Source organism: Pyrgilauda ruficollis, unplaced genomic scaffold, assembly GCF_017590135.1.
Source record: "Pyrgilauda ruficollis isolate IOZ18807 unplaced genomic scaffold, ASM1759013v1 scaffold10, whole genome shotgun sequence".
Lineage (NCBI taxonomy): Eukaryota > Metazoa > Chordata > Aves > Passeriformes > Passeridae > Pyrgilauda > Pyrgilauda ruficollis.
In genome coordinates, this window is record NW_024508101.1 from 12,736,973 (window position 1) to 12,756,935 (window position 19,963).

Consider the following 19,963-nt stretch of genomic DNA (forward strand, 5'->3'; position numbering starts at 1 on the left):
GATAACTGAAATTTATGTAGTGTGTAACTTGGTGTAGAGAAAAAAAGGCATTTCCTTAGGAAATGGAAAAAAACCCAAAATCTTTCAAAACAACTGGATGGATTCTTACACTGAATGACTTATTATCAAAATGCATCCAGTTTTATTGAATGAATGTAATTGTTTGTTAAACTTTTTAAAAATGTAATGGTTAATATTTTAATATTAAAGTAAAAGGGTCTCTAAATAGATTGATTTCTTTATTTCCTTTTACTATGTAAAATTCATAAATGATCTGTGTGCTCACACAAGATTAGGTTTTAAAATAAAAGAGGTATGAAATTTTGTATAGCTACTGATATTTGAAAAAGTCAGGGAAATCCAAAACTCTTGTATTTATCACCAATATTGTTGCCAAAATGAAGAGCCAACACTTTAAATGTAGTAGTACTAACCATACTAACCTTAACTGGTGGAATGTTGCCAGCTCTTCGTCATCCTGCAGAAATATATTATACTTGAACTGAGAAAACATGCAATTGTCCCTCCCCCTCTTCATTCCCACAAACTGGAGCAGTATTATGTTAGCCTGAGCTGTACTGAGCCGAATCCAATCTGGAATTAAGAATGCTCCAGGGCATTTTTAATAAACTGTCATTCATTTGAACTCTAACCTCCTTTAATTTGCAGAATCTGGTAGCGCAGATGTATTCTTCAGCCACATTCATTTTTTTCTTTTCTTATCTTGGTGTGAAACACTGCTGATAGCACTTAAAAATGTGAAGCTGCAGAACAAGTAGAAAGTTCACTGAAAATAGACTCAAAACTAAGAAACAATTACTGTAGTTTAGTTTGCTGGGTTTCTGCCATTCTGAAATGTAAACTTAATTCTAGTGCAGATTTTAATAAAATCCTCAAAGTGCTGAGGTCAGTTAAGCTCTTTCTGAAATTATGAAAAAAAAAAGGCTTTTATTACAAAATGCGAAGGACAAAATGAGGCCCTTGTCTTGCAAAAGGGAAGAAAACCCAGCTAATAACATATTCAGGGCATAGAATACTCCTGAGCTAAGTGCAGTCACTGAGGTTCTTGCCATAAACTCTTTCAAAACTTGTATTCCTGGGAATTCAAAACATGTAGGGTTTGTGATTAGGAGCATTTACACTGAGGGATAGGGCTGGGGAAAGGGAGCAGCTTCCAGTGCCTTTGTCCCTGCCAGGTGGTGCTGCTGGGCTGGGGCAGGGATTGCCCAAAACCAAAATTTTTATCTGTAATACTGCCTTCATTGGTTAAAGTTAATTTTCCATTGTAACACATCTGCTACAGCTATATAATTAACATGGCGAGAGGACTGTTTGTGCAACTTCAACATTCACACTTTTACATTTGATAGGAATGGATTTTTTTAAAAAATCAGTTTCTTGTGTGCATGCCTGCCAGTTGAATTTGGCTGTAGGTGTTGGTAGAACAGTTAACTAGGAAAACGTGCAGCCATGAACTTGGGTCATATTCGAAAAATGAAGGAAGAACTAGCTGGCAAGTACTGTGTTAAAAGTGTAAATGCAAATTAAACTTTCAAGTCAACACGTGTTAATGATTTGTGGTTTGAAAAAGTTTTCATATTTAAGTTTTGAAAGTTTTTTTCCTTTCTCTTTTAAACTTTGATCTCTTTTGTCTGGCAATGTAAGAGTATGTTACTAATAGACATTAACAAATCCACAGCTTTGTTTTCCACAAGTCTTTAATTCTCTTAAATGTTTTGAAATGTAAATTGTGTAATATATGTGATATGAACTTGGGTGAGGATTCAGTCAATCATCAGGTTGGGTACCAAATTGAGAACATGGAAATTATAACAATGATACTAAAAATACAGAAGTTCAAGAATCCTACTTTTTTACATTCTCATGTGCCCAAGAAATCTACAAACGGGAGTGTCTTGGTTTTTAAAGATAGTGTCTCAAAGCTGGAGTCTGTATGAATTAATGACTTTCCTGTTCTGATTCTTACTACAGGTTTTATTAAGCTGTGTTGTCTGGAATTAAGTAATAGAGCTCAGCAGAAACTAGATGCACTTTTTAAAAAGTACAAAGAAAAGCCTAACAACCCAGAAAACAGTTAGAAATAGAATATGTTTTAGTAGTTGAGTCTTGTTGGAGACAGCATAGGTTTATGTTCTTGCACTAAAGCAGAAGATAAAGTACCTGGTGTTATATTAGAAGTTGAATCTCTTTTTAAAGAAATATGATCTCTTCCCTTCTGGCCTGTTAGTTCTTTTTTCATGGGATTTAAGTGCAAATCCAGCTTTTTTATTTCTTTATTTCCCTCAAGTATATGTTCTCTTTGCTGCTTCTAAGAACGTTCACTAGACAGTCATCATCTTTCTTCCTGCTGTCTTCAGTGGAATCTTGCATCTGCAGAGACTCCTGAGTTGCTCTCCTTGCTGTTTCATTGATGCCACCATTACACTGCTTTTACTTTCTGAGTGAAGGTTGAACATCAGTAGTGTCAATACTGTTGGTAATTCTGATCTGCATTCAGAAGTGCAGCTTCTTATGCACTGCAGGGTATCTGACACGTTCTAGTATTTCATTGATCTTATTAGAGTGTTTGTATAGGTGGTGTGGAAGGAGTAAGTAATCTGTGTATCATTGGCAAATGGGCTGTGAGTCCTCATTATAATTCATGACAGCTCTCTTATTTATTTGTATTATTTATTGAACTTTTTATATAAAGCCCATCTATATTGGAATTGAAACAAAAATGGCTTATAAGCACTGATTGCCTGCTAGGAGGCTTTAGAGAACAACAGTCAAGCATGAGCTTGGGAGAAGTAGCCACCCTGATGACATGAACACTGTGGAATTTGGTCAGACTTTTCAATTCACAGCAAAATTGAACTCCTTTCAATGCTTTGCATAACATGGATGAATGGAATATATCCTCTTTCCTATTTTATTTCATTTCATTTAGAGGTTCTTCCTGAAGTGTTTTCTAGTTTATAAAATAATATTTGAATGAAGGAGGTGAGAAAGAACATAAAGGAAATAGGACATCCATTATTCAAATCATTATGTGTCACAAAAAAAAAAAAAAATCTATTTCACTTTATGTAACCTGTATCATTTGATGAGGGGGAAATCCCACTGACATGCTGGTCACTGGAGGCCATTGATGAAAAATGTTTCACCCAACAAATAAAGCTTCTGCTGCCAGACTGGTGTCATTGTGTAGTCTCCATTCTTTAGTGTGTTCTTTCAATTTCTCCATGCTAAGGAAAGAATGGGATCACCACAACTTTCCTACACTTCATGCTTCAGAGTTTCTCACAGTTATCAGGAGGAAAATAACTTGATTGTTATTAGAGCCGTTACAGACCTTTAAAGTTTAGGATGATAGAATAATTTGATTAGAAGGGACCACTACAGGCAATGCACTATAAACCCCTACTCAAAGCAGAAATAACTTGAAAGTTGGATCACATTCTCCAGGCTTTATTCAATCAAAATCTTAAAATACTCAAGGACTGGAGAGTCTACAGTTTCCCTGGGCAACCTGTTTTGCAAAGGTGTGCATTCTTCATGAAAAATATTGGGTTTTTATTCACAGTTTTATATTAAAACATGCATCTATAGCTGAATTTAAAATTTCTGAAATTACTTCTGTGATGAGTTACCATCACCATGAATTTAAATAATAAAAATGGTGCAGGACATATTTATAAATTGTATGTGGCAGTGGCCCAGGTTAAATAGGTTTCTGGTGTTAGCTCTATTTTGTATAAATATTGTTCATTACTAATGGATTCATGGAAACTTTGAGACATTTCTTTGCTTTGAAACACCACTGTTAGTTTTTAAAACAGTTATGATACAAAGAGATTTGAACAGCCATTTACAGAAAATAATTCCTTTAGTATGTTTTCCCCTCCCTGTATTTATATGGATTTAATGTTTTCTTGTTGTAAAAAATACGGCGCTGAAAAGGTCTTCTCTCTCAGGTAGAAGAGCTGATGAATGCATTGGAGAAGACTAGACAAGAATTAGATTCTACCAAAGCCCGTCTTGCCTCAACACAGCAGTCTTTGGCTGAAAAAGAAGCACATCTGGCTAACCTGAGAATAGAGCGAAGGAAACAACTTGAAGAAATTCTAGAAATGAAGTAAGTACCTTGATTTCTCTAATTTCTAGGGGAAAAAAAAGGAAAAGATCTGCTTTTGTCATAGGAGAAAGTTTTGATGAGTTTCTTTTGGTGTTATTTTTTGTTTTTTTCTCTGCACATATTTAAGTCTCAATCTAAGGATTTCTAATAGTTTTAAGACACTTAAATTCTTTTAAAAGCACAGAAGTGCAAAACTCTTCATTTTAGAAGTACTCAACATTTTTTTGTAAGTTGTCCTTTGTTGCATGCAAATACAAGTATCAGTACTATATAACTTCTATGAGAAACTGAAAATGTAAAGCCCCATCTCTCAGTGGGAATGCAATGCTGGAATCTCTGCCAGTGTCACATGCAAGGGAAGTGAGTTATTAACTTTCTATTGATGGTGCAAAGCTTGTTGCTTGGAATTGGTTAAAAACACCCCCAAACTAATAAAGAATTTTTGCATACACTTTACCATGGTGTATGTGTTCAGAATAGAAAAAGAGAGACATATAATTTAAATCTAACTTCCTCCATGCAAAGAAAAGTAACTATCTATAATTATGGGGCATTAAAGCTCTGATATGATCTTTAAAATTGGCAAAAAGAGCGAAGCTGCTGTGACTTGGCTATGCTGATAATTCTGTAGTAAACATTCAACAAAGAAAAATGACAGTTGTAATTTTGAAACAGTCTTTTTGAGGGAGGAAGCCATATATAACTTCAGGTCAATTGTTACAGTTAGCCTTGATTTTAAAGGAAGGGAAATAATCTGAAAAAATGGTTTTCATAATGTTATTGTAAATAAGGCCAAGTGGAAATGGAGTCACATACTTAGCAGGGTTTTATAAAAGTGGATTTTAAGAATATCTGCTGGGTAATACAGGTGCAGAAATACTGTAATGGAAGCACAAATGTTTCCAGGGATACCTAAAGTATTTCTGGTTTTGACTTTAATGAAGTTTACATCCATGCAGAAAAATGGAATTACATATGAATTAGAATACTGTGGGACATTATATTTTATAATAGATACATTTTAAAAGTTTTTTAAAAAATACTAATTTATAAGTACATATTAATTGTCCCATCATAACTCAGATGCTCAGTGCCAGTTATCTATTTTCTGTACAGTGCTTTGGTCTGTTTCCTCAAGTGCTTTCTTTTTTGTCTTATCAATAAGCTTTTTTAAAATCATAATTAACAATTGCTGAACAAAATAAAGGAAAAATCTCTAATTCTGTTAATGTGACTTTTAAAATTTGTTACCAAAACCTCACAGAACAATCTGGAAAATGAGGTTGGCAAAAACTGGTGAAGTAGAAATAATTTTGACAAAAGTTCTTCCGTTTTACGAATGAAGGGATGGGTGAGTGGTTTTAGAGGTGAAAGACTCATCAGCAAAGATCCTAGTTTTTTAAGGTAACTTATTAATTTGAAGCATTGATCATAATTTCTATTTATTGTTTAAAAAATCCAGTATCAAGTGATTACAGGTTTTGGCTACGAGCTTCCAGTTAATAGGCATGAAGTGTGTGTTTAAGAACATTCATGATGATTTCCTGTGCTTATATTATGTTCAAGTTCCAGCCATAACTCTGTATTCTAGGCCCATCTGGCTGTCATTGTCAAGACCCATCTTAATTTACTGGCCACAATCAGTTCTCAGTTTTAGAAAACTTCTTCAATTGTCATTTCTTGTTCCCATATAAATTTGGTTATTTATGGAAGTTTAGAATAAAAATAGAGAGCAGCCTAGTCTTGTTCATATCTGGTTGGTCTTTATGAGCTGGAAACAAGATAAGTACCTGTTAAATGCAAGGTAGTTTGATAAAATCAACTCTTTCTTAACTTGATGCCAATTTGTGAAAAAATAGGATTTGAAAGTATAAGTTTGAAGGAGGAGTTGCATTTGCATGTTAATTTCTGAAATTTTTTTCTGAAATGTCTATTAAAATATTACTATATTAGTTCTGGAAGAAATATTTTTGCTGTGGTCATATTATTTTAGCAGTGCACACATAACTCATTCTGACATTAATGGAAGTTATGCATACATGTTAACAGTAAAATGCAGCATATGTTCAAATCCATCATTTTGTCTAATTGTCTTGTTGCTTTGTGCTCTATGTCTGCACATAAAGCAAAAATCAATGCACTTTTTATTTGTTAGGAAGTGATACTTCAAAAAAATCTCTATTGCATAGTGTGACAAAATCCACGGTAATGTTTTTTTTTTAAGGTATGTATTTATCATCCACAGAAATATTTCAGTTGGCCTGTGCTTTAAATATGGTAGTTAGAAATATATCCTAAGACTGCTTTTTCCAGACATTGTTTTTGTTTTCTGAGAGTCCACAAGTAGGAGCACAACCTCCTGAGGGCTTCACAAGGCTTGCCTAGAAAAGCTTATTCATTTTGTAACATGAAGAGCTTGAGGGTAGGAGACGTTTCAGCACTCTGATGTGGTGGAGGTTTGTCAGATGTTTCAGAAATGCCATATTTGTGGAGCATACTTTCATGACCACAGTGCTTTCATACAGATCTCCTTTCCTATGTGGTTGTTCCTTCCAAAACTCATAAACCTGCTTGTAACAAAATTAGGTAGCTGTATAGATAGATAAATGAGTATTTACATAATATTAAAATTGCCATATATATATATATGTATGTGAAATAAATGCCTGCCCTCATGGAAAGTGGGTTTTGCTCCATGGGACAGATCATCTTTTTAGGAATGGTCGAAATTATTTTCCCTTTGGAAGATATAAAGTTTGACCTGGAGAGCCAAAAGTCATAAAAGAAAGTCTAATGACATGTGGTGGAAAAGATATAAAAATGGTTGTCACTCTTTGTAAGTTCACGTTTTAAACTATATGCATTTTATCTTCAACTGCAACCTCTAAAGGTCAAAAGAAAACACAAAACTCCAACATCCAAGCTCGTCCCTTTGTAATCAAAATTAAGGTTTTTCTTGGTTAAAAATCTTGAACTTAACTTTCTGTTATGTTTACTCGATTTATTGTTTAAGTACCAGGTTAGAAAATATTTCATTGTGGTTTTGCATTAATTTGATGAGCTTTCAGTGACTTAGTGCAGTGCTTGCCACAAGTAACTTAGTGAGTGGCCCTGTGATTAATCCCCCAAAAGACAGACTTTCATGTTTTGACCTGAAGATCTGACAAGTCTTAATTTTTGAGATTTAGTTGTTAATTACTGAGTGTTTCCTCTGTTAACTCAGCATACTCACTGCTCTGAAGGTTTCAGAATTCTTGCCAAGAGTTTGAAAGGCAATTTCCTTGCCTTAAATAGAGTTCATGCCATCACCTGTGGGTATTGCTAAATCAGTTTTGTTGGAATTGACTTTGCCCTGAAATTCACTACAAATTTCCAGAAGAAAATCTATTTTCCCTTATGTGAAATAAATCGGATGGTTAGTAATGAAGCATTAAAGAGCTCCTAAGAAAAACCCAGTTACTAGTTATTTTATGCAGTAACAAAAACAGAACATTACTGTGCTGTCCAAAAAATATACTTTAAATTAGATTTTTCAGTACACTTTCTTACAGTGACAGTATAAAATTAAACATCCCTTCCTTTAAGTACAGTCACCATTTTTTTTTTCACTGAAAATAATAAAAGAATATTGCTTATCTTTGTTTTTCAGTAGATTTATTCATTTAACAACACCTGTGTATAGTCAGGGATAAAAAAGTTGTAGGAAGAAGGGGATAAAATGCTTTTTCTTTCCACCACACATTCAGTCCCAGCAGATGCCACTCTGTGCACAAGTGCTGAACACACAGTGAGTGCCCTTTGCTTGCTGGGTCAGTGGTACAGCTGCTGGACCAGAGACGGAGAGGGCACTTGGATTTGCCACTAGATGCCAGTCTTGGGTGCAGGACCATGGTTCGGGTAGGAGCAGCTCCACGGGATGAGGAGGAAGCTTGTCCTGCTGTGCTTTGTCCCCTTGTCTGTCACCAGGTCTGACTGGTGCCCTCCTGCCTTGAAGAGCAAGAGCTTCAGGCATGGAAAAGCACACAAATGGCTTCAAGTGGACTTTACAGGATATTGCAGGGATGAAGAGGGTCTTTGAATGGATTCTGGAAGTCAGGGGTCACAGCCTAAGGGGAAGACTGTGTAAAATGTAAAACTAAGAAGTCAGAATTTGTACAGAAGTCAAAATGCTTTGTGAAGTACTAGTAGCAGAAGTATAAGAAAGTTTAGCATTCATCTGGTTTTCAGCAGACATACCCCTTTTTTCCATCTATAAATTTTACTGGAGTAGAAGTTGGGGATTTCACATCTGTGTAGCAGCTCAGCAGGAGTTTTAGCTCTGACAAGAGCTGTTGGATGTCCAGAGAATCTATCTAGATGTGTTTCAAGCACCTGGACAAATCAGCTCATGTCCCTGCCTTACATTATCCAATTACTATTTCCATCCATCACCATCTGAAACTGACACCTGGGGAGGGAACTCAACATGTTTGCCTTTATTTATGTCCTAATTGCTCAACCCTAAGAGGTTCTGACACCCACAGGAGAGTGGTTTCTTCCTCATTGCTGTGGGTACAGCAGTAGTGGAAAGGGCTTCTGAAATCTCTGTGTGAGTAGTAAATCCAGTGCATCTGGAATGTTTCAGAGTAATTATGTATGCAATTCACCTGTTCAGGGCAAGCACAGGCCAGAGGCATGACACTCATTGACAGGGAAATCCCTGATGAAATTGCAGGGACTCTACTAGTATGTAGTCGTGAAGTTAATTTCATTTTTTTTTTTTTTTCTTCTTCCATACAACATGAAGGAGAAAGAAAGGAATATAGTAAGGTAGGAGAAATTGGCAAAGTGATTTAGGGTTGGACCTGCTCTTTGAAATGCATGGAACTCACTTCTTTAAACCACTTTAAAGGATGGCTTCCCTACAGACCTGTCTGCTTTCTGTGTTACAGCCAGGCACAGTGTTACCCTGCACCCATCTTTTCCAAAAGAAAAGCAGAAAGGCAGATATTCCGTTCTCTTCTCTACACTGGAACCTGAGGTGTTTCACTAAAAGTTGTGGGCAGTGTTGCTTAGTTTATGCTCCCTTTGTAATGCTGGTATATTCTAAAAATAGCCAGTACATACCTTGGGAGTAGTTCTAGGCTGAGTGAACAGTAGTGGATACATGGCATTAAATGAGTCTCTTTGAAGTTTAAGCAAACACAACAAAGGTCAGATTTCTTATATTTTAATCAAGTATTATTTTGAAAGAAGATTTTTTTTCTACTTTTCCAGCTGTATTTCAGCTTATATTTGGAGAAGGATATCTATGATAATTTCTTTAACACATTCTGTTAATAGCTGTAAAGTGTATAAGTCATGTATAAATAGCTGTAAAGAAAAAATAATTTTCAGAAGAAATTTAGTATTTTTTTTACAATTTTATTAGAAATATTATTTTGACTTATTGCAGCTGTGGTAATGTATACTAGAAACATGTTCAGATAGCAAGTTGGTTGTCTCAAAAATGGTGTCATTTCAAATGCAGAACGCTAGACTGTTTTTTAGTAACCTGTGGACTGCTTCAATTTAATTGTAGGATTCATGCTGAGAGTGTAGAGAGTCATATCTCAAGTTAAATACAAACAAACCAGCAGGATGTTGATACAACTGTGACTTCCATAGGAAGTAGTTAGAATGGTAATGTGGTCTCCTAACTTGGGTGGAAATTCTCTTGTGACTGTTTTTGCCCCACAGACCTGTAACACAGCATGCCTTGACTAACATTTTTGACACCAACTTGCAAACACCATAAAGACTAGAGAAGGCCAAATGAAGGCTTTGTTCTCTGGAACAGAAGCTTTCTTGACTAAAATGAAAAGATGTTTTTCTTTTGTAAACAATGACGGGGCTCTAAGCAGTAAAATGTTTTTCTCTGTGAGAATAGAATGAGTGAGCTGTTAACTTGTCAGAGTGTTTCTCTTAAAGACATCTGAGTGTCACTAAGTTCCTACTTATATTCCTATGTTGAGGTTAAAGGATAGTATACTTTGATTTTATTCTGTAAGATTCAAAATGTTAGAAATTTCATCAGCATGGGAAACAAATTTATTTTCTTAATTTTGTTCTGTTTAAGGTCATAATTTACTTTCAAAATAGGTTGTCACCTGTTGTTGAAGGTTAGTAAGATCAGTTTAGGATTTCTACAAACTGTGGTATGAGAGGCTGTGTATTGCCTACTTTTATTTCAATATTCAAGAGAAGGAAGTTGGATCCTTTTCCATTGTTTATTGTTCCCTTTAGACAGTGGGAGAGGGCAGTAGCAATCTTTTCCAAGTCTTTCCAGGAGACAGTGTCTTCCTCTTCTTTTATGGAAAGGTAGCAGTGCATATATCACAGAGGCATTGTCTGAAGGCAAACCAGGAGTTCAGACATATTCAGACAATGCATGTTATGGTTTGAGTAATTAAGCATGCTTGTCTGAGCTAGAAAACAAGTCTGGCTTGTTTTCTTATTTTCATAAGGTTTTTGTCTCTAGTTGTACAAGTGATCTTTTGGGTTCCTTCGATCCAAATGATTTGAGGCACCTGCCAGGCAGAAAGAGAATTTGGTGGTCATTCCAAATCTATATCCTAGCAGTGCACTTTGCTTTCCAGTTTTGTTGCCATTGTTCTTTACCCATTTTTGATACCTTGCCTTAATAGAAAAATAACAATCAGTGCTCCAGCAAACATTTTATATTGGAAATTCTACCATACTTACCCAATTTTCCAAGATAAAGTACTTTACTATACTTTTCTTTTGGTTTAGTGCTTTCCCCGGGATCTGAATGGTAGAGAGAGCAAGAGGATCCTGCAGCTGCTTTATGAGGGAGATACTTAAAAGAGTCTGAGGAGGGTAAGGCAGGGGGAGGATATATTTGAAGACTCAGAAAGGAAGGCATAAACTCCGTGTAGACTTTAGCCAGATCTCCCAGCATGAGGAGTAGCAGGCACTTGTTGAAGTGAATCAGTGATCAATTTGAAGGGGAGAAGTTCTGCTTTGTGGAGTGGTTGCTTGGTGACCTTCTGGAACTTGCTTCCACAGAGACATCAGCTGATCCCAAAAGGGGTTAGACAAATTCATAGACAAGAGCTGGCTCTTTATGGACTTCTTTATTGGTTGTTGTTCTTGACCTGTGTTCCTAAAATTTATTTTCTATCTGCAGTATCTGCTCTTTCCTCCAGCATTACTCACTTTCACTGAAACACACATAGTGATGATTTCTAACCCATTTTACTTTTAATTTTTGAGAACTGGTTATATTGAGTCCACTAATAGAATATGGAAAAATCAATGGGCGCACTTTGAATGGCCATTTGTGTTGCCCTGTAGTGGATAAGTGGGTTTACAAGATGATGTCAGTGACAAAATGATTGGTTTAAAGTGCAGGTTATAAGTGAGATATGACAGTTACATGACATTCTCTAGTGATTTAACCACTTAGAAGACAAGCAGGATTAACAGTGTTTCAGGTTTACAGGTGTTTCAAACTGCTTGAAGGATGTGGAGATGCAGAGTATTCTAGCCTTTTGTAACGTGAATGAAAATGGGAAGAAACAACTGCAGTTGCAAATCATTACCTTTACTTCTCCCATTATTTTCTTTTTCCTTTTAAATCAGTTTCTTTAAAATGCTTTTCTGTTTTTTATGTTTAAGTATGTTAGGGGTTAAAATTTTCTAAGGAAGCTTGTTATTTTTATCTGAATTTAAATTACTGAGCAGTTTAGCAATCTTCTAGATAAAGAAGAAAAAGTGAATGTGCTATCTACTAAGTATTAAACACTTTTTGTCTGGTTTGTATTGCATAATTTCTTTATTTGTAATGTTAGAAAATATAAGGAATAGAAAAGATGGTACCCTGCAATTAGTGATCTTGACAAAGCTGTGTATGCTATGTTTTAAACTTAACTTAAAAATACTTTTCTTAGGTAAAACAATAATGGTGGTAAAATTATTAGATAGGATGGATTTGTTTGGAAGTTCAGCCAGCATGGGAATGTAGAGGCCTCCACTTCTGATAATACATTCAAAAGAACAAATGGCTCAAAAGTCAGAAAGGAAGGAGTAGGAGGCTAAAAGTGGAAAAAAAAAAAAAGAAAGAAAAAGTTAGGCTTCTGTTTCATGGATTTTTTTAAAGCTGACTGAATTACGCCCTTGTCTACTGAAACCCTCTTAGTGTAATTCCCATTGGCCTCCGTGACACCTAGGGCAGCACTGATCAACTGCAGGCTCCCATAGTCCTAACCTTGGCTAGCTCAGTATGATTCTAGCAGATGTTTCTGAATTTTAAACCTCAAAATATGATGGGTCAGGGTGTTGGGGGTTTTTTCCGCCCTTTTTCAAGTGTGCAAATCTTGCATACTTGAGACACTGGCCATGCAATTCAATGATAGGAATTATGAGCTGAAGGTGTCCCCAGTGGGCTAATGCTGAACTTAATGTAAACTCAGATCTTTGAAGATGGAGAAGCAAAGAAATTTTAAAGGTTTGTATAATTTAAACTAAACTGGTGGATTATTCTTTAATATTGTATAAAAATGCAAAATATAAAATGTGCTTAGAAATGCATGTTTTCTGTTAGAAGGAAAAGGTCTTACAAGGTCAGGAGAGAGCAGAGTCAGAAGCAATCAAACAGGAGCAGTTTTCTTATCAGCAGAAGGGAAAGATTTGATTAGCTTTCTCTGCCTTCCCATTACTCCTAAGGTGCTGTGGAATAAATCTACTGCTACCTTTTTCCTGTGCTTCCTTAGTCCTCCCCTGCCCCCAGAAAAACAAGTACTTCTCTGTGCTGGGGAAAACCATCCAAATTCCCATTCCTTAGTTTCCTCTAGTTGTGTTCTCTTGTATAGTAAGGTGCAAGGTGTGCTTGAAGTTTTGTGCTCTCTTGTCCAAGAGGGTTCTTTAAGGTGTCTTCTCTTGCGCTTTGTAAGGTGTGAGCTCACAGGGCAGCCCTTCTGGCTGCAAGGCCATAAGTAACAGTTGCTCTTTTATTTAACATATATAATGACACCTGTAAGAATTTATCCTCCTAGAAGTCTGTACCTCTATCTTGAAATGAGTAAAATACTTGCCTTTTGGAGGAGGAGACACCCTTGTGGTGGTGGTTTTTGTGCCCTCCCACTGAACCATGTCTGGATTCCTGATGGTGATCCTGACCAGACTGATCCATCCCCTTTATCAATTCAGGGCCAGGTATTATGGGTTCCCATCCATCATAACTGTAATAAACAAGATAATAATAAAAGCATGCCATTATGAATGTCAATGCTATCTGAACAATGTGAATACAGAAACATTGCAGCAAGAAGAGAATTTTTCAAATTAGTAAAATGTGACATAGCACACAAAAATGTGCTAAAGCACTACCTTTTCAAGGAACAGCACCTCTCCTTTTAGTGCTGTGTTCTTATTTAGCAGGGTCTAACAGATCATGAATTATGTGATGGCAGTGGAAAAGAGGATGAGCTCATCTCAATTTTCTCTAATTGTGAACAAAGCTGGCTACATCCACACTGTTGTGCAGTGTATCAAGGTATCTCAGCAAAGAAACCTTACCTCTATTTAAGAAAGTACATTATAAAAGTCTGTGCTAAGTCCTATAGTCAAGTTGTTTTGTTCAGCATAAACATCACCTTAAAAGGACACCTTGCCTTGCTTCCTTGGGGTCAAGTGGCTTCAACTGAATAGAAAAACTTTTCAGGGTGAAACAAAAGCTGGGTGACAGTACAAACTTACACAGAATATCTTTAGTGGAAAATTTGATGGTTGTTGGTAAATAGAAATGTTACTTTTGTAGAGGAGCTTGCATAATTTTAGTAGGAGTATTATGCTTATTGTGTTACATTTTAGTATTAAAAATTTCATTGGGGGATGCAAGTGAAAGGTTTGATATATTTTTTCCCCTTATATTTAATAATGATTTTCTCGAAACCCATCTAGTTTCAGTTTTGTAAATGTGCAGATACTGAAGAGGAAATGATGATTTATTGGCTTAGATTAGAAATGTAAAATACTTTTTTTGTGGTTAAACTCTTCCCAGTTTCTAACCACTCCTACCTCAAACATGTAGTTTATCATTGTTGCATTCAGCTCTGACCAAAATTAGGCCACACAGGACTCTGATGATGACCATATTGCTAAAGTCATTCTGGTTATGATGGATTAATCTTCTCTGCTTCCCAGCAAACTTCTTGCATAGTTTGAAAACCAGCTTCCATGATTCTCATTTTCTAGGTGGGAGGGTGAAACATAGATTGGTCTAACAGAGACAGTCATTAAATGTGCTACTTTGTTCTTTTGGTTTCCAACCTCCTTGCCTTTATTATGGTTAGGGGTCAGAGATAGATGCTGAATAGAAAATGCCAAGGGAAGGGTTTTTTGCATTAGGGGACTTTGTACTTGTAGTCATCTGTCTGCATGTTATGGCAAACCGTGTCCCAGAGGCTGGTTAAGCACAGTTGATAGGGAAAGCTTTTAAACTAAAAGGAGCATTTACCCCCACTCTAAAAGCCCCAAAATACAGAATACTGTCATTCTGTTAGCTTGTGAATGTTTTTTTATGAGCTGGACAACTTCATCCATCTCTTGCATGACTACCTTGAGAAGTTCCCTGTGTGATCAGTAAACAGAAGTTAAGCAATTGATGTCTCTGAGGTTTAAAGGAGCTGGTGTTGGGACTAGTGTGAATTCAGTAGCAAAAAGCAGGGATTATTACCTAACACCTAGTAGCAGTCCAAGAAGAAGGGGTAGATCATCATCTAACATCCAGCAACCTGATACCCTCTTAGCAGAGCGGAAAATGCTCTGAGATTCACGAGCTTAAAGGCAAAGACTTTTCACCTAGTGAAAAATGCTTAAACTTGCAGCAGGCATGAAACAAACTTGACTGCTTTCCAGTTTTATTTTGAGTGTCCATTGCCCTCTGTGCCTGGATTATTTTGTCAATAACTGACAGCAAACTGCTGAAATGAACCAGTGTTCCTGTTCTTGAGTCTATGGATCCTGCCCAGGTACCCACTGCTCTCTTTATAAAAGTGCTACAAGGATCCAATCAGGAGGGAAATTTACCTACAGGATTTTTACACTTCTACTAAGGAATAGAATTTATAGTTTTTTCTCTCAGAATAAGCTCCCTTCAACACTTCAATACTGTAATGTTTTGTTTAGTCTAACATAAGTTTTTGGTAGTATCTAGTCTAAAAATGAATCTAATAAATAGATGACTTTAGGAAATCCCTCCTGTAATTTAGCAACTAAATGAATAGGGGATATCAGTATCTGACAACCAAGTTCCACTTAAGGTTAATGTAACTATTACCTCATTAGTACAGGTCTCCACTTTTCAAATAAAGCCTTTATTGATCTAAATATGTATTTAACAAAGGACTAGATGAACTTATGTGAAGTTGGCTTTGTGAAATTATGCTGCCTTTATTGATACTGACTAGCTTTATAAATGTTTATTCTAATTATGTTTTATTGTGATTAAAAAAGATTGCATATACTCTGCCATTTTTGTAAAGTGAGCTGTTGGAGCTTTTTTTGTTCAAGAGGAGGGTAGGGTATGGAGAATAGTCCAGTTCCAGAGAGGAGGCCCCTCACAGGCCATATGAATCCACTTACATGTAAATTGCTTGTCTATATGAATTAAGGTGAAGGTTATGAAAGAACTGCATTTCTGTGTTTATTGTAGGATTTTTGACAGTCTCTTTCCTCTTTCAAGTAAATTTGGCTTAAGTCCACAGTCAGTACAGTTTTAAGTAAACTCCTCTTTTGTTACATTAACAAGGTTATAACATCACTGAGGCAGATTTCCAGCTGCATGAATTGAGGCCTGAGCATGCAGAGTGAGGGGATAATTAAAACCTTAGGGTGAGTGAGTTAAACTACCAGCTAAAATTGGATAAAAGGCTAATTGTCCATAGCAACATAGTGAGTGTTTCTAAATATCTGTGCAATAAAGATAAATATTCCTGGCCTTTTAATTGCTTTGTAAATGCTCAGATTCAGATTATATTTTGGGGCATAACAAAAATCAAGAGAAAGTAAATAGAAGGCCAAAGAATTATTTTCCAGGTATTATTTAGTTATTAATTGAAAAGCAGAATTCTTTTTCACTGAAGAAGACTTCAGTGAAATTCTGACTTTCTTTACAGTTCAGGAAGCATTTTTGTGTAGGAAGTATGAGCCTCACTGTGTGATACTGTATTTCAGAATGGACTGGTTGGTGCTTTGTCAAAATTTGTCATATCTCTCTTTCCTTCCTCCTTTTTTTCATTACTGAGAGTGGAGTTACATACCTTTGGTGACCCTCAAGAAGATGACATAGAGTCAGGCAAGATGATACATTACCACAAAGTTAAAAAAACAGAATGGGTTGTAATGGCAGCTTGTACTGAACTAAATGAATTGTGAAGGCCCATTTGTTATTCATTAGGAGAAGCAGAGCAGATACTGTTCTGCCTTCATAGGGAGCCTTTAAACTTAAGGTCATTTTACACTAGTACCCTTGTGGCATGGACAGCATTTAATACATTTTTAACAGCTTTTACATTTCCATGGTTTGCAGCAGTGCTTGTTGAATCATTTCTCTAATGAAGGTGTTTTAAAGTAGTTTAGAGTTACTTTGGGGGAAAAACAGGAAAAAAAGAAATAATTGGGTTGATGAGGTGACTTTATATACTAAAGAGCTAAGCAGGCAGAACGTATTGCTGTGAAGTAATGCATGCTGATTCCCCCTGCTACAGAAGTACAGCCCTGGGGAGCGGAGCTGTGCTTCTTTGTTGTTGTTGATTTTGTTTGGGGAGGGCTGTTTTTCTGAATGTAAGCAGAATTAAAGTTGTTTTTTTCACAATAGTCATTCCTCTGGGGAAGGAAGGTGTGAAGATAAAAATTTATTCATATTTTTTAGCTGTTTCTGAGTTGCTCAGGAGTCTGATGGAGAGCATGCAACATTTTGGCATTTTTTTGTGAAAGTGTGCACAATATTTATCATAACCCTTGATATGGGCATCTCTGGAACCCATCATAAAATGAATGTGGGGTGGCGGGTTGAATTTCTCTGGTCAAAATAAATGTTGATTATTTCATTGCTCTCAAATGGTTCGGTGGTGCTGTAGAAAGTCAAAGCAGAAAGGTAGGTACCAATATCAAACACTTTGAGAATAATTTTTTCAAAAGTGCTGAACAATTCTAAAATTTTATGAACTTAAAGAATGATTTGTAACTCTGAAGAAAGGTTCAATAAACCCAGCTAAAGGAAGTTATCATTTCACAAGCTCACATTTTACTTTAGGTGATAGCCTTTCATATTTACTACCTTCAAATTATGTTGTGGATTTAGCTGTCAAGAGCCAAATTACAGTGACTTTATTTCTGTTCAAAGTATTAGAACACAAATGGTGTACTGAATTTCAAGAATTGTTTGCAAATAGACTTAATTAAGAAAATGCTAATTTAAATGTAAGATATTTTTTCTTCCTAAAAGCAGTCCATCCTTTATTTTCTTTAGATTAGCAGCATTCATTCTTAGCTTCATTGTGGATGGGTTCACTGTAGTTTTTAAATTGATTTTATTGCTTAGTGAGGATAAATTCTGAGAATGTGCATATGGATCACAATCAGCATTTGAGGAAGAAAAATTACTTATTCTTTTGGCATATAACTGGGTTTTTTCTGAGATTTTTGAACAATACATATTTTAATATTCAAAGTCTATCATCACTCATCTTTAGAAAATAGCAAGTTTTAAATAACATTATAAAAGCAGCCATGATTGCTTTTATTTAAGAAAAGAGAGAGTATAATGTAAAAAGCTGTGAACTCTAAAAATCTTGTTGTCTGAACTATCTGTGTTTTCAATAAAATTTAATTCCTTTTATGTAAGTTCAATGTTCAGTTGCAGTGGTATTACTGACTTTCCCCCTAGGAGAAATATTTGTTTCTTATCTTTTCACTAGCTCCACACAGTCATTGGTGGTTTGTGAATTAAAGCAATTTTAATGAAAGCTGCTTTAATCTCTCTAAGGTTTTACAAGTTCTTCACACATTTGAAAATACAGACTGGCAATATATGTCCATTAAGCATGTCAAGAGTAGTTTGGTGTGGTCAAAAAATGAACCCCATCACTTTTGTTATTCTAGATTTCTGAAAATGCAGTGGAGGGACTGTTATCATCACATGGACTGTGTCCATGTGATACCCTAAGGAAGGCATAGTGCCACTACTTTCATTTGTAAAAAGATGTAAAGAGAATATAAAGAATTCTGTGAAGACCAGGCATACTTACCCTAGGAATTCTAAACTGGGCTATGATATGAATTCCATTTATTTTTTTTTTCAAGCTAAATACCTGTAATTAATGGTAGTCATACAGCATTGCTTGAAACTTTATTTTTCATTTATGACACCTTACAAATTTATTTTCATGGTTTTAACTTATTTGTCAGAAATGTGATATAAAGAACATCCCTGTAAATGGAGAGTTGCAGTATGAACTACCTGTGACGCTTTGATGTTATCCCTTTAGCACAGAGCTGTCTCCTAAGTTGAGGATTTTACCAGTAGCTCCCAGTTCTGGAGTACTTCTGGTGCCATCCTGACTCAAACACCTCTTGGGTTGCCATTGCTTGGGCATCTTGTAACATCTTTAGATGGATTCTGTAGCACCTGTGATCAGTAAAACATGAGGCAGCCAAAACATTTCCTATGTGCCTCCAGAATGTTCTCTGCATCATGTGCCATTAGGATGGTCCCTGTGACAACTGTGCCAACTGGGACTTTCCTAGAAAAATTCCAGATGTTTGTTCTGCCACTGGAGAGTGATACTTCTCGTCACATGTTTTGATTCAGGCAGAAGTTGCAGAGTTTGAACAGGTTAAAAAGCCACAACAAACCAAAGCAAATGAAGCAATAATAATCTCTTGAACACTGGCACACATCACATAGTTCACAGTAATGACTGTTGAATCAAGTAGAGACACTAGGAGGATAAAAATATTTTCTAAAAATGCTGTTCATATTAACATCCTGTTACAGTGAATCTGTTGAGACCTTCAAAATTAAATTAATATTCACTAAAATAAGGCACTAAATGTGTCTCAGCTGATCTGCAGTTACCTTTGAGTTTGCCTTCTATAAGTAGTGTAAGATGACTTGGCTTGTGGAAGTTTTCAGTGACCGACTAAATTTTTTGCTTGTTTTAAATGGAGTGACTGTATGTGTGCATACTGGACTGAAATTCGATTATAAAAGTTGTCCACCCCAGTCTCTGGAAAGGCATGTAAAAACCCCAGACACAGGTGATAGCCAGGCTGACTTTTATAAGAAACAGCTTTTTTCCTACCCTGCATTTTAAAAAAGTAGCTTGGTTTTGAGATAATAGAAGTGTACCTATGGTGGCTTATTTTCTTTGATCCTGTGAGTCAGCCCTATGAGTGATCCAGTGCATCCGGGCAGAATGACAGTTTTACCTCTTGTTCAGAATAAAGTGGCTCCTTTTGCTGTGGCACAGAAGAGCTGTGGTGTGGTAGGATTTGTGGGAATCTGCTAATGGTTAGAGTTTTGCTGTGTGCCTGCTTCTACCTAGGATAGCTGAATCTAAGTCTGTGCAAATAATCAAATTTGACTGAATGGTTATTAGGTATTACAAAAATATATTGAAAGGCTAGCTACATGGGAATCCACAGGCAAAATCTAGCAGTGGTTGTGGGTTTTTTCTGTGTTATTCTGTTATCATAAAGCAGGCAGGGAGTTATTTTAAAGGAAGTGTAAGGAAAATAGCCTGATTTGAAAGACTCAATATGTGGTAAATCTGGTAAGAC

At 36.0% G+C, this 19,963-nt stretch overlaps 1 protein-coding gene across 1 annotated transcript in view; it reads left to right on the forward strand.

The window, feature by feature from the left end:
- ERC2 (ELKS/RAB6-interacting/CAST family member 2) overlaps nt 1-19,963 on the forward strand; it is a 283,564-nt gene that overhangs the window by 201,603 nt on the left and 61,998 nt on the right. Inside the window, exon 16 of the mRNA XM_041462495.1 lies at nt 3,978-4,138. Within this exon, the coding sequence (XP_041318429.1) occupies nt 3,978-4,138 (161 nt within the window). The remainder of the gene's footprint in view (nt 1-3,977; nt 4,139-19,963) is intronic.